Below are 15,404 nucleotides of genomic sequence, written 5' to 3'. Positions count from 1 at the left end.
GTTTTCTACGGGTTAAAATGAAATTTAGAATTAAATTATAAGAAATGACTGTAATATGTTTTCTGTCTATTCGAAATAACATAAAAAATGTGGTGCACACTGTTAAATAACCCGCTGCGCGCCTTATTCAGTGTGCACCAAATTTTTAATGTTATTTCTGCATAGACAGAAAAAATATTACAGTCATTTCTTAACAAAAAACTACTTTTTGGCCGTATGATTATCATGCTGTAGTGAAACATGGGAAATAGATAACTCGAAACATTAAAAACAATTACTGTCAACCCCAAAGAGAAACTCATGCGGAATGAGCAATTTTGTATGAGAACTAAATGATATATGAAGTTGAATTTCATTATTGTTTAGAGGTTGCTAACATGCGTTTTGTGGATATGTCTATTTGTTACTATTTGACATTGCAGATATTATCTGTGCGTTTATACTTTAAATAATTAAATTATGTTCTGTTTCATATAAAGGAATCAATATAGTTTTGAAAAGAAAGGATGTAGTGTTGTTCTTTATAGAAAAAATATCTATGACAATTAAAGTCTCTTGAGAAATACTATAAATCAAAATACAAACGTTAAAGAGCTGATTAATCAAAAGGACCTAAAGTATAGCCAATACTGGACATATGGTCAGGTTAAATAAAATAATTCCATGATCTATTACGCAGCATCTTCCTGAAGAAGTGTAGTGTTAAATTACCTATCAAACCATTATTTTGAAATCAGAAATAAACGAGCCCGGTAGTCAACGCTTTGTTGTTTACGTGAATATCAATAATGTGGTAATCTTTTTTATAAATTTCCTGTTTACAAAACTTTGAATTTTTCGAAAAAATGTGGGATTTTCTTATTCCAGGCATAGATTACCTTAGCCGTATTTGGCACAACTTTCTGGAATTTTGGATTCTCAATGCTCTTCAACTTTGTACTTGTTTGGCTTTATAAATATTTTCATATGAGCGTCACTGATGAGTCTTATGTAGACGAAACGAGCGTCTGGCGTACTAAATTATAATCCTGGTACCGTTGATAACTATTTACACCACTGGGTCGATGCCACTGCTGGTGGAAGTTTCTTCCCCGAGGGTATCACCAGCCCAGTAGTCAATACTTCGTTGTTGACATGAATATCAATAATGTGGTCATTTTTTTTTAAATTTCCTGTTTACAAAACTTTGAATTTTTCGAAAAACTAATGATTTTCTTATCCCAGGCATAGATTACATTAGCCGTATTTGCACAACTTTTTGGAATTTTTGATCCTCAATGCTCTTCAACTTTGTACTTGTTTGGCTTTATAAATATTTTGATATGAGCGTCACTGATGAGTATTATGTAGACGAAACACGCGTCTGGGGTACTAAATTATAATCCTCGTACCGTTGATAACTATTTACACCACTGGGTCGATGCCACTGCTGGATGACGTTTCGTCCCCGAGGGTATCACCAGCCAAGTAGTCAACACTTCGTTGTTGACATGAATATGAATAATGTGGTCATTCTTCTAACTTTCCTGTTTACAAAACTTTGAATTTTTCGAAAAACTAAGGATTTTCTTATCCCAGGCATAGTTTAACTTAGCCGTAAATATTTTGATATGAGCGTCACTGACGAGTCTAATGTAGACGAAACGCGCGTCTGGCGTACTAAATTGTAATCCTGGTACCTTTGATAACTATAGACAATCAATAAATAATATATCAAGAGGTACTGTTCGTTTATTTCCGATGTCAAAGTAATTGTTTAATAGGTGAACCCTGAGAAACAAGCTTCGGAAGCACAAATATTTAAGATGTTATTCTAATTTCATAAATAAAACAAATATTCTATCAATATAATATTGGTTTCTTCTAAATTCTGTATCATGCTTGTTTTAGAATACTGATTAAGTTATACAGCAGATTAAATTAATGAGTACTGTGGATTTAGTTATTTTCGTCATCGAATTCTAATTTTCTTGGATTGAGGAAAATTTGCATTTTCGTGGATATCTAATTTCATATATAAAATATATAAAAAAAAATTGTCATTCGTTGAATATTTAAATGTACCAACAAAATCAACAAAAAATGGTATCCAACGAATATAATTGAATCCACAGAAATTGATATATAATTCATTCGACAATAAAAGGGAACATCATAAGTAGTTTGACAGTATCTAATTTTTCCGCCAAAAAATAAAGATATATTAGTCATGACAAGGTCTACGCATTTTATATTATTTATAGATGAACCAAAGGACCTTGATTTCCTGAAATGTGATGAACTGTTACCTGTCATCGAAGATCTTTCATTAGCTAAACCGGATTCGTTATCGTTATTGGTCGTGCGTGATTTATATACACCTGCTAGATACATTAAACTTCAAGTTGTAACAAAAGATGTACCATTTACAGTTGCATATTGGCTTTATATGTGTGAGCTAGAAATAGATCGTTCTGTAAAAATTGATAGATCGGAAAGAATAGTTTTATTTGATTTTTTGGTACCAGATAAGACACCTATATTACAAAGACAAAAAAATAAACCTGCTTTAAAGGCTGAAAATTATTATAGTTTGAACACAGATACTGTATTTTGTTATCGATGTTTAACATGGCCTTCAATGGCAAAGGAATGGCTTTCCCGTCCAAGACCTTTTGGCTGGCCTTCATCCGATACGATTCAAGAGTTGAAGTCTCTTGGATTCTTTGTTGTCAGAAAATGTCATCCTTTTTCACCAGACATAAATTTAGAATGGAGAATATCTCTCTCTTTGCAAGAACGCAAACTCATAACGAATCTTACAGATGTCCAACACAAATGTTACGTTGTTCTTAAAATGTTAAATCGATATATTATCAAGCTTGTCTGCATAACTTCCTATCATTGGAAAACGTGCTTATTCTATGTAATAGAAGAGAACAACCAGAATGTTTGGGAAAAGAAGAACCTGTTTCATTGTATACAGCTGTGTGTGGCTTAAATGTTAAAATGGATTAAATGTGGGTTTTGTCCAAACTATTTCATTCCAAAGGAAAACTTATTTGATGGAAGGCTAAACAATAGTTCACGATTAATATCAGAACAAATATTGGGGGAACTTTTAAATGTTGGACTTCATTGTTTCCTGGATGTAAAAGGAAACAATATATGTGACTTTGTTAGATCACGTGGTTTTGTAGAGTGGTATCAATTGTTTCAAACAAACAGTGCAAAAGTTTATGATCAAGTTGTATACTGCGTAAATACATCTATTATCCGTGCAGCGTTGACTGTATTTAAAAACGTCATTCTTTCACGTTATGGTTTCCGAAGCAACAACCAAAGTGATACGTTCATAACATTAATGTGGAGTACAATAGATCGAATTGAAAAAAGCGGACCTATAACAAAACACACACGTCATGACACAAAATATGCTCTATCTTTACTGTTACCACATATCTACACGTGTTTGGCTAGTAGTATTTCTACACTGTTGATTAGTAATTCGAATTCACAGATTCGGGATTTTCTTTTATTAGGATCTTTTACATACTTTATGAGAGGTAAATTATCAGGATACCTCAAGTACCTACTGTACGCTATGGAGTTTTATGATGATTGCGAATGGTGGCTAGACCAAATGATCGAGGATGAAATAGTGTATAATCCATCATTTTGTTCTTGTAGATACACTCAAAGTGATTCAATAGTGACACTGTATAATGGTACTAACACTCTATAATCCATCATTTTGTTCTTGTAGATACACTCAAAGTGATTCAATAGTGACACTGTATAATGGTACTAACACTCCAATGATGGAGGTGTCAACCTGTGTTTTATTTATGCCGAATGAACTTCCGATTACCCCTGACGCATTGAAGTATGAAATGTTTAGGTTTGTTGGAATTTCTTTAAAGAAGGAAGATAGAGAAAACAAGTTTTGCCTTTGGCATTATAGAGCTGTTGTTGATAGTAATGTTTTGTATTTTCTGCTGAAATATTTAATAAAGAGAAAAGTCGGAAGAATCCAGGAGTCTGATGATGCTGTAAATTGCATCATCAACATGATGGACGTGAAAAATGTGAGACATCGTGATGTAGCATATAATATAATAGGATGGATTTTACACTCCGAATTTTTTACACCACGAGCGCTTTATTATTTCAAAACATCATGGGAAATTATGAATTCCTGGGATTTAGTCTGTTTCATATTTACAGAAGAAATGAGACGCAAACAGTACCTTTTTAATTCCGCAAAGATACACGCGTTGGTCTTTTTGTACGATATATGGGTTGCAAGCAAGACACATAAGATCCACTACTGCTTTCACTGTTTAGTCTATGATATTAATCTACGAAAATGTAGCAAATACAACAGCCGCATATTGTTCAAAACTATGTAAAAAGATTAACTGGAAGATTCATAAAGAAGTTTATAAAATTGTAAGAACGTTTCATAAGCAGATCTGATTGTTTAACAAGAATTACATCTGCAGACAAATGTTCTACCTAGCTGTTATTTAACAAATGTTGGATGAAAAGGGCATATTCGAATTAATTATCACTAACCATTGATCGAGAAACTTGCACTGTGAACAACTAAAGACAATATTTATTCATCACCATAATATACATACTTTCAAAACTCAGAATAAATCATATTTGAGCATTGCATATATACGGCTGTAATGATATTGTAATTATTGATAATACTTAACTTAGACTAATTTGTTTTGTGTGATCTGATAAGATACTTACATAGTTGTTCACATGTTATAATCTGAGTGCCAATGAACACGCAGCATTTGTAATATTTCAATTTAAAAAAATGATTCCCTATATCGGTTTAAAAATGAATTTTTAAACTTCTTTCGACTACTTTAAACTTGAATTATTTTACGTGCTTGGTTACAGAAAAGAGGGTGAATTGAGTGCACCGCTATTTTACGCACGAATAATTTATGTGATGTTTGTTTTGGAAAGCTTTGCTTTAGAATTGAATTTTGCATCTTTTTTGTAAGCCATTGCAAGACATTCACACTACCAAAGACATGAAGGTTAGGGCATGGTGCAAGGTGTCAACAGGAAACAAAACGGAGCATGACGGTAAAACAAATTCTATTCGATGTTTATTTGAAATATTGGTTCGTTTGTGCCCACGAAACCTACTAACATTGTATTCAACGAGTAATAATGAATCCACAGTACTTGTTTTTTTTGCTAAAGCGAATCCTCCTAAGTGTGCATCTTAAAACTTTAAAAACCCGCTGCATTTGTTTGCACATACCCAAGTCAGGAATCTGATGTTTATTAGTTTGTGGATGTGTTTCATAAGGGTTTTTCGTTTTTCGTTTTTCAGATAAAATTGTCCGTTAGCTTTTCCGTTTAAATGGGTTAACACTAGTCATCTGTGGACCACTTCTGTTCCGTTTGAGACACTGATCCGTGTTGAAGACCATACTTTGACCTTTAATGTTTTTTATTATACAAATTGGCACTTGAAGTCTTTAGTCGGAGTGTTGTCTCTTTGACATATTACCCATTTTCATTCTCAATTTAAATGCTTGTTACCATAACTTTAAACCCAAATTAGTACTGCAACAAGATTCCATTTTTTAAAACTTTAATGGTCCGGAAGAACACCTAAATTATATATTGATGGAAAGAAGAAAACAGTTACAATAAGAAAAGTTGGGTCGTAAAAATCCAGAGTGGACACATTTTTGTCAAAGGTCAGACCTAAAAATATCAATATTTCAATCACAAGGACAAAAAGGAGAAATTTTCTGATATTTATTCAATAGAATTCTACAAAACGATTCAATCATAAGCATATGATATAAACGATGTTAAAACGACTACTTATATGACGAGCTGCCATTACAAAATGGCGTTGATATGGAACCTTCTTATTTTGATCCATTTATGACATAGCAAACGAAGAAGTGGCCTTGACCTTTTCACATCAATAAACTTTCATATTGTGTATAGTGTTTCACTACAGTATATTACAGACTTATTTTTCTAAACTATAAAACATCAGTAAATCAAATTATTTCAATATTTTTTCTATCTTTGAAAAAAAACAAAATTCAAGCGATGAAACAGTGTTTCTAATTTTGCATCTAAAAGGTTGTGTATTTTGTGAAAATTAGTATCTAGTTATAGATAAATACATATTGTGTATTTGCAAAGTCTGGACAGATCAGTTATATATATATATATAACACAAACTATACCATAGTCACCCGAGGCGAATGCGAGGTTTAAAAAAAACATTAGCGTTACTTGCCTTGATTAGGGGTTTGGTTGAGTTTAAAACAAAGTCAGTTTGTTGCATGAACATTGTGTGTTTTAACATTACCACTCATACCACATCTTCCTATAGGTGTAATACCACAAAATCATGGTACGTAACATCCGGTTGTATACGAAAGTAAGTCAAAAAAAATATTACCTTGAATTTGACAATTGTGGGTTATTAAATCTACATTTTATTGCAGTAAAAACATTTCTGTGTGTCATAAACATATGTCTTGGGTATTTCAAAAAACCATTATTTTTTATTAGGGATTTCCTCAGAAAATTTTGTAATCTTGAGGTTACATGGTGACTAAACCTTGTACACAGATAAGATAAGGGGAGAAATTTGATTGGTTTACTTCCAATGATGGTTATTTTCTAATATACAATTAAATGTTATGTGAAATGTTTTCTATAGTACTGGACAGGATAAAACTTTACTCGTGCCAATTATTTTTTTATTTGAAACAAAGATAGATTCTGCACATTTTTTTGAAAAGTGCAAATTTAACAAAGACTAATAGGGGGAATCAATGGTGGTATTACACCTATATCTATTAAGAAGCTATGCAGGCATCATTTCCATAGAAATACCCAAAGGCGGACATAGCTTATAAGAGCCCTGGCAGTAGGGTGAAGTAAATGTTCTTCTTTTAATGTATCCTTGATATTTTCAGACACACCTTGGTGTAATTCTGAAAGTCTTGACATAGACTTCAATTTTCCTGCTCAGATATGACATCCCCTATATTGAGTTCAGAGTTAAACTCTACATTTCATATCCATTAGCCCCACTGTGTCTGAATTGTAAGGTGTCACAATATCTAGTTAGTTCTGGAGTGTGGCAGTTTGGTAAGCATCAGAGACAATCGTAAAATGTAGAGGATGTGCTACACGAGAAAGGCTTTTTTTTTTTTTTTTTTTTTTTTTTTTTTATGGAAGAACAGATTATCACTAACAATCGTTATCAATAAACTGACAGCAAGTTCAAATTTTAATTTTTCAGTAACTGTTTTACCTAATTGCACAGGTGTTGACTTCAATAAGTACTTGGTAATGCATGGATACATGATAACTCACATTAGTTAGCACAACTTAAAAGACTGTCAACACGTTTAGAGGACTCAGTTTTGTGTAGTTATCTGGTTTTTTTTAAAAGGTTTTCCTTTTACACAAAAAAAACTGTTTTCATATCCAAACTACAAGGAAATTGTGCGCGAGATCGTATAAAAGTGTTAGGTTGTGAGGATACATGTCGATCAGTTTGATAACATATATAGATTTCTGTTGTTTTTAATATAAGTTCCCCAAAGATGACTGGGGAAACGAAATATGGTCAAGTGGGGCGTTCGTTTGGCTGTGCGGGATGTATCAAGTTCGCAGTCACGTCCAGTCAGAATGGAGACGTTAAATCCGATGCCTCATGTAAAGAGAGTGCTACGTTCTTTGCACGTTAAGAACCCTTGCAACAACTCTTTTAGGGATCCGTATCCAATATACCATCATTTTCCAGTGGCAGTCGAAATTTTCCCGACCATCATCCCAAATGGCCAATATTATAACAAGACCTACCTATTGCTTTATTGTTAACCTGTTCTCGTCCTGAACATGGATTAAATGTTTGCCACTGGACGTGAATTAACCAACAATCAATTAATCAATCTAATTTAAAGACGCAACAATTTTTCCTTCTGATACAAGTCTCATAACATCACTGATGAATCGCCCAAGGCAAGCAGAATATCAAGAGAAGTTGGTTGTAGCATCACCTTGTCACACACCAAATCTCTGCGAAACTTCAGTAGTACTTTTTCCCCGACCACTTGCATGCATAATAATTGCTCTGATATTAGACATTGACATACAATGTATTTTCACACAATATCAATAATAGTCATTATCCAGAAAAACCTCTTATCCGAAGGATTTGGTTAACTTTTATAAAAAGTAAAAATTTTATTAACAAAAATATAACCTATTTACAGAAAATACACGAAAAAAATACTATATATATATATTCAAATCACTCAAAAATAAATTAACTTCTCCTACAAAATCTATATTATCACATCGATACTATCAAATTCATAGTGAAAGAAACATTAAATGGTGGAGCTGATTGACGGATAGGAAATTTTCGTAATTAAAAAAGGTACAAATGATGTTTTTATTTTTGAGTTTTGGACAAAATTGTTTGGAATTTGCCCAACAAAATTTGCTTGTAGTATCTTAATAATATGTTTTGTCCTCTCAAATGTCAAATATTGTTTTTGAATCATATGTTTTCTCGTTTTCAAAGAAAAACACGTTAAATTTCTATCTAAAAAACAGTCAACTTTAAGTTTGAAAGTTTTACTTGGAGATGATATTATATTTATGTCTTCATCATTCCGATTATCCTTCATGATATGTGCATAGAAAATATTTACGAAAATATCAAAAAATTTAACCAAAAAATGTATTTTTGGATTTTAAGGTAATTACCCAAAACCGTAAATTGAGGGATACCCCATTAAAGGGATAAAATACAAAAATGTGACCATAGAAACTTTTTACGACCAGACAGAAATTAAAATATAGATACTATTCTATGATTTAAAACAACTTGCAGCCGTGTGTTATTCCAGACCATTAAAATCGTTAACTAAGCGTCTTTTTCGATATCAGTTGCAGGACTAAATACAGTATCATGATTATCTTTAATTAAACTAAACAAAAAATTATGTTGATTATGAAGAATATCACTCAATACTATACACTTCAACTTCTGTCAGATGAAATATTGTTGGTACGGTATTTACACTCGTTAATTTTACCAGATGTCCTTTCGGTAATGTGTTGCACGGTGTGACTATAACCTGTCCACTTACGGCTGGACCAATGAACTGACCACATAGCTCAGTGTTAGATGTATCTAAGTTTTCTCCGACATGAATCAACATTTTTCTGAGTCTATTCCCTAAAATGGTAAAATCTTAATTGGTACTGATTTAACAAAATATAATGTTTCTATTGCCATTTATCACACATTTGATTTTGGAAAATTGTGAAAAGAAAAGTAGGGGTTGTAGGCAAAATTGATAATCCTACAGTTATAATAAATATTTAGTTTTTAAATAGTTCTAATTAACATCTCTGTTGTTAAATTGCTGAGTAAACTATCTTCTTAGTACTCGGTAATTCGATCCTGTTACGATTTTTAGCATGTATTTGTTCTCCTTTTGAATACCCCGTTGCTAAGTTTAGAAATTTCAAATATCTTTGGTACCAATTTCCTTCCTCTTCATAGTCCTGACAGGATGTTTAGCATATAATTAAATTTGTACTTTTCTTTTATACGCCGTTCATAAATTTAATATGACAACTTCATACGTCATTGACTTTGCTACTAAAATGGTTCTATGTGGGTAAACGCTCCTAGTGTATCAACGAACTATTGATATACATAAACCTGTCGTAAAACATAGGTTTTTACTTACCACAACAGCTATGCATCCGATTCGTACTGACCACCTTTAGAACCGTATAAACTTGTCCGAGATTTACCCACCAGAAAGGTTCTAGTTCAAGATCTGTATGAAAGATGTTGGTCAGCTGTTTAATTCCGTCAACCCCTGCTTCTGGTTCGCATAGGTATCCGTTAGCACAGTGAATAGTGCTCTGACCAGCTGTCTTGTGATGAGAAACTAGAGACCCCTCTCCTATATTGATAAGAAATACATATACTAAAATTGCAATTAGAATTGTCTTAAGGAAAAATGAAGGATGTACTTAGGTGAGGTTTGGGAATTTGTGTCAAATGTTCGGACTCCTTGGTGTTTTTCCATACAATACAATGTAAAATATTTTGCCCCATAACACCCATTTATTTTTTGATATGAGACCTAATAGCTCATGAAAGGTCATTTACCAAAATTTTAGAAGATTCTTAATTTCCTTTCTTTTGTTTTGAGACCTAATAGTACCAATGCAAATATAAGGTAAAAGTCTGAGTCAGCCTTTTCCCGCCATATTTCAAATCTCAAATATCTCGAAAAGGAGGTCCATGACATATCAATATTTTTAGCTTATTTTTATCCTTAATTGAACCTCTACCAGGTTATAATGTCAATTTTAACTTTTTAATTTATTAACTTTCACCTAACCTCACCTAAGTACATCCTTAATATTTACTGTAATTAATGAATTCTATAAAGTAAAATCATAAAAATACTGAACTCAGAGGAAAATCAATTCGGAAAGTCCATAATCACATGGCAAAATCAAATAACAAAACGCATCAAAAACGAATGGATAACAACTGTCATATTCCTGACTTGGTACAGGCATTTTCAAATGTAGAAAATGGTGGATTGAAGGGTTAATATAATCTGATATCGTTAGTCTTGCAATGATGTGCACTAAAAACCCAACTTAAATCTTTGCATTTGTTAAAATCATGAACTATTTATGGTGATCTTCTGAATGCATTCTATTTCTAAAATAAATATTTGTTCACACGGCCTTTCAGAAGCAAAAACTAAATTCTGAAACATTTCACTCTATGCATGACATTAAATAAGTGTGATGTTTTTAATTTAGACTGTAATTTTTATTTTGATAATCTTTTTTCAAATTATCATCATAAAATGATATCTGTAATGCAACCTTTAGTAATATTCAAGCAAAATATAACATATCAACTTTTGACATATAACGTAATTTATTTCATGAACACAAAATAAAATCACAAAAATACTGAACTTTATCAACTGTACTTTGACTTTGTATATGCATTTGCTTATGTGGGAAATCCGGTTTTATAGCTAACTAAACCTCTCACTTGTATGACAGTTCTATCCATATCAAAATTGTCAAATATCAGTAACAGTACATGTGTGAAAAGTGGTATGATGATCATTTGATTTAACAACATTTACAGCACAAACAAAACATTAAAGAAAGATATGATACATTAACAAATATCTGAATAATTAGTGTAATCAATTAATACAGGTGTTAATATGCCTCAGTTGGAAAAACGATAAAATGTAAAAGATTGTAGGATATGCCTTACCACAAACAAACATAGATTTCCATTTTCCTGTTTGGCGACAGACAGCAAAAGGTTTTCCAATCATTTGTATCCTATTCGTACATACATACTTCGTGCCATGTCCTAAATCTCTTGAAAGTCCAAATGGTTCGTCCAGTTCAGCATTTGCAGCAAATGGTCTTCCAATACAATCTAAGAATATATCAAATGCTTTATAACGTAAAGGATTTTTATCTCAATAATTTCACTCAATCTTAAATGAGGAATCGATTTCCTATTTTTAGTACGTCCTCAATAAAAACTATCGATTGGCGAGTTCCCTTTTAAAAATTACAACATAAACATTACTACTTGTAATATGCATTGAAGAATGTTTCATTATCTTGACCAGTTTTATAGTAGTTAAGCATCTACCTTATATCAGTTATCTAATGGTTGGTGACAAAGTAAACTGTAAAAAATACGATTGAGCAGGGTAAATATAACAATTGAAAAATACTTTGCCAACAACAAACTATTCGGGTTTTTAATGTCTTTCTACTTCTTTCTACTTACACGCTGTTTCACATGTTATTTCTTCTTCTTTGACAACACATTTGTATCCCTCTGCACAACTTTGTGTAGAACATTTGCCAACCAGTTTCTGAATAATATTAATCATTTAAAATGTTTATGAAATGTCATGACTTTGAATAACACCTGTAAAATAAACACAACGCTTTGAAAATGTAGAAATTAAGCCGAAAATTAAGTTGCAGATTATCAGTGAGATTCTATAAGTTTATTGACACCGATATTTACTGTATATCTAAATTGTTATACTTATTATTTGAAGACACAAGTACGTAATCAATATCTTTGTAAACGCTTCTACTTTTAGGATCAATAGTCACTTAGCGCCGATTAACCATTTTCAGATCATGAATCTTTAAAATTATTATCATATAGCAAATGCTTATATTTAAACGTTTAAATCATTAGCCAATTTTTATTTAACTGGAAAGGATTTAACACGTGATGTTAAATGAACACAATTATCAAAGGTGCCAGGATTTTAATTTAATACGCCAGACGCGTGTTTTGTCTACATAAGATTCATCAGTGACGCTCAGATCAAAACAGTTAAAAAGCAAAACAAATACAAAGTTGAAGAGCATTGAGGACCTAAAATTTCAAAAAGTTGTGCCAAATACAGCTAAGGTAATCTATTCCTGGGGTAAGAAAATCCTTAGTTTTTCGAAAAATTCAAAGTTTTGTAAAACAAGTGATAAATAAAGATCATAATAAGCTAAAGGGTAAAAATACATGTGTATGTACACAAATGATTTAGAATTAAATATGGTGTAAGAATTGCAATATATATCCTGAACATAATGGACTAGTTGTTTACCAATTACCGAAACTTATAAAACCATAAAGAAAACACAAATCGAGGCCAACCAAAAAATTAGAGGTACTCGTATGAAAATTAAAAGCTTCGATTCTGGGTTAGTCGACAAGGTAAATGGCTCCCTGGTGTGCATTTATCAACCGTAATGCGAAACCGCACAAAGGAAAAATGTCCTAATTTAGAATAGAAAACATCGGTAAATGTTCATATAATAACAAATGATCTTTGGATCTAAAAAATCGAAAATATGTTACTTATAAGTTATGACACTGACACAATGTGTAGGTTACCGTAAACTTTAGTGGCGTTGATTTTGGGATGTTAGGATACATCTTCGTTAAATAATTACATAACGTTGTGAAAAAGGAAAACACAAACAAATGAATCCAGGTATTTACATTCCATACGGATGTATATCACTGCTGAAAAAGATAGTTCTACGAAACGATAGCAACATAATATATCTATAAGTCAAATACTTACAATGGAATATTGTTTACTCTTGTCAAGGTAGCTATTGAGCTTTCATCGTTGTAAAAAGTAAAATCATAAAAAATACTGAACTCCGAAGAAAATTCAATCGGAAAGTCTCTAATTACATGACAAAATCTTATGAAAAAACACATAAAAAGAATAGATGACAACTAAATTCCTGACTTGGTACAGGCATTTTCAAATGTAGAAAATGGTGGATTGAACCTGGTTTATTAGCGCTAAATCTCTCACTTGTACGGCAGTCTCATCAAATTCCCTTATAGTTACAACTATGCGTGAACAAACCAGATGCTGCTTTAATTTACACATAGTTAAAAAAAAAATGTAAACAAATATTTCAAGTGTAATATGTTTTTCATTGCATGAATTAATGCAACTATCATACAAGTGAGAGGTTTAGCTAACTTATCCACCATTTTCTTCATGTTAAATTGGCTAATACAAGCCAGGAATATGACGGTTGTTATAAATTCGTTTGGTTTTGTTGAATTTTTGATATTGCCATTTGATAAGGGACTTTCCGTTTTATATTTTCGGAGTCTTTTTACTTTTATGATGTTATTTTTTAATAATATTAGACAACAGTGAAAGGATTTACCTTTGACCACGAAGATATGTTCGACGAAAAACATCCATGTTCTTGAACAAGTTCCACTTCCGGGTTTATTTTTCCATTTATATCACACATTTTCCAGTCACGCCTGTAACTAACGTTAGAACAAGTCGACGTTTTCATACATTCTTTGAGACAAGTTAGAAAACTGACTTGTAGTAATCTACGAAGTGCAGCATTGCGATAACATTGTCCATAAGTTATCTCCCCTGGTGTTAGCATTTGCGGATTTTGACATTTAATATCATCAGCGTCACAAACATCATCTAACGACCAAGAACATGTTAACATCACATTTTGTAAAATCAACAATGACGTCACTTCCTTCATATCTATCTATTTCTTTGGGTTCATCACACTGCAGTGTAATACGTGACATAAATTACTTGACTATATTGCAATAGCTTGAAACTAAAAGTATTGAGAACAGTTGTTTTTAACAATAAACGGAAAAATCCAAAATAAAAGAGAATTTCATGAATTTTTTTTTTTAATAATATATGAACTTCTATTTCCATATTGTATAAAGTTAGCAAATATAGGTTTTGTCGATATCTCAATTCGCTTCGGTGATGATTTGCCTTTTCTGTCCTTTTAAACTATAAATAATTTAGTAAGTTCTATTTCATCTCAATGCATCAGTATAATTTGAAATGGAAGGATATTACATGGATATTTATTGGAAAAAAGTTCTTGCGTTTCCGATCGACACTTTAGGGATTATATACTTGACATAAACTTATCACATACTCGATAATTATTAATTCTGTTATGTTTTACTTCACAGAAGTATTTTTTGTTGTTTTAATAATTTCATTTGTATATATCTAAAATTGTATACTATAATGTCCGTACAGAATGACAAGGTTTCCGATTTAGTCCTGCCTGGTTAGTGACCATGCTAAAATATCGTTTTAAAAAGTTAACTTTGTAATAGCGCATGAGGTCGTCATTCTTTAACATATGCTTTGTGAATGATGGATGTACAACTTTTACCAATTAAGAATTGAATGCTTCTTTTTGTAACTTCATTGAGGTGTAAAAGCGTTGACCGAGTACATTTTGTATGAAGCGCAGAAGCGCTTCATACTAAAAATGTGCACACGGTCAACGCTTTTACAACCCTATGAAGTTACAAAAAGAAGCATTCAATATTTATAATTACATGTTTTTAGCAATGATCATGAAAACACGAATTTTTATTACTGTTTTATTTAATACACCTATGCACTTTATTGTGGGACCACGTGTTATCATGAATGAAAAGTTTTATTGAGCAATGAAATTGCTTACGGAATAACATGTGATGTGCAGTTAGCCAATCAGAATAAAGTATCATATAATGAAACATACATCTAATGTAATTATTTCATCTTAAAATGTATTTGACATACTTTTCAAATCATAAAACATAAACCAGACCCTGTACTAGAATTGTAATATGGGCTCATAACAAAATAACGTCAGCCAATCGGAATACGCGTTACATCCAAAATTAAATTATCAGAAGATAACATAACAATACCTGAGTAACAAAACATTTACCTTATTATGAGTGATTATGTTTAAATGTGTATCTC

At 31.8% G+C, this 15,404-nt stretch overlaps 1 protein-coding gene across 1 annotated transcript in view; it reads right to left on the bottom strand.

Annotated features, from left to right (window-relative positions):
• LOC143050745 (uncharacterized) overlaps nt 1–14,168 on the bottom strand; it is a 32,049-nt gene extending 17,881 nt beyond the window's left edge. Inside the window, exon 1 of the mRNA XM_076223864.1 lies at nt 13,810–14,168. Coding sequence (XP_076079979.1) covers nt 13,810–14,154 — 345 coding nt within the window. The 5' untranslated portion in view covers nt 14,155–14,168. The remainder of the gene's footprint in view (nt 1–13,809) is intronic.
• Nucleotides 14,169–15,404: the final 1,236 nt, after the last annotated feature.

Source organism: Mytilus galloprovincialis, chromosome 11 (genome assembly GCF_965363235.1).
Source record: "Mytilus galloprovincialis chromosome 11, xbMytGall1.hap1.1, whole genome shotgun sequence".
NCBI lineage: Eukaryota > Metazoa > Mollusca > Bivalvia > Mytilida > Mytilidae > Mytilus > Mytilus galloprovincialis.
This window is presented reverse-complemented; position numbering and strand designations above follow the sequence as displayed.